The 867-nt window shown below is 36.6% G+C and overlaps 1 protein-coding gene across 1 annotated transcript in view; it reads right to left on the minus strand.

Moving 5' to 3' along the window:
• Positions 1–76: 76 nt before the first annotated feature.
• The window catches only part of LOC107575996 (cohesin subunit SA-2-like), a 4,938-nt gene continuing 4,147 nt past the window's right edge, over positions 77–867 (minus strand). Inside the window, exon 8 of the mRNA XM_016262286.1 lies at positions 77–127. Within this exon, the coding sequence (XP_016117772.1) occupies positions 77–127 (51 nt within the window). The remainder of the gene's footprint in view (positions 128–867) is intronic.

Genomic DNA, 867 nt, shown 5'->3' on the forward strand with positions numbered 1-867 from the left:
AAACAACAAAAACTAGTTTAGGAGAGCTCATATTGATTTTTTTTTTCAGCATATGTAGTCATTTTGTATATGCCTACTAAAGCTTCTTGTTTTTCGAGTGGGCTTCGAAGTATAATTCCACAGGGCTCTGTGTTGATCTAATTACCTGTTCATTTACAAGTGCAACTTCAGTAAGATCTCACCTAATAATATCTTAAGGGATCATTATAATAATGCATTATCTGTTAGACTTACACTCCTTGATTCAATGGCACCTTTGATAGGTCAGTGAGAAGGTGGGGGTGCAATTAGATTAACGAACCACAAATACTGTGTTCTGCTACAGTGCTTTTCACTAACAGAAGGGGAATTAAGCTGATTTATGATTATTTTGTGCCTAACATATGCAGGTGTAGAGGCAGACTGCCATCTGCTGGTGAAAATGAGACTATTCTTAAATTATTTAATATAATATATTGAAATATATCCACCTTTTTCTTGCCATAAAAATGGGCGCGGCCATTTGCAAATTCTATGGGTCTAGCTTCCGGTCTCATCTGCGTCCAGCTATTTTTAGCTGGACAGAACCGCTCCTTTTGCTGCTTGATATTGAAAATTGGTGTGTCTTACCATATAATTTTGATGTATTGTCTTAATTATGAACACACTCGTTTGTAGTGCAAACTGTCTTACCGTTTACTGCACGTTGTTATTCTTCTCGTTATTTGCCTATAGTGGCTAATGAACCGGAAGTCTCACCCATAGGCTTACTTCCGCGTTGAAGAAAAAGGTGGATATAGTGATTGAAAAGATAAAAGTTATTTTACAAATAATAATAGAATGTTTTCAGCAGCCATTACTCCAGTCTTCAGTGTCCCATGATCCTTT

Source organism: Sinocyclocheilus grahami, unplaced genomic scaffold (assembly GCF_001515645.1).
Source record: "Sinocyclocheilus grahami isolate Dianchi unplaced genomic scaffold, SAMN03320097.WGS_v1.1 scaffold3096.1, whole genome shotgun sequence".
Taxonomy (NCBI): domain Eukaryota; kingdom Metazoa; phylum Chordata; class Actinopteri; order Cypriniformes; family Cyprinidae; genus Sinocyclocheilus; species Sinocyclocheilus grahami.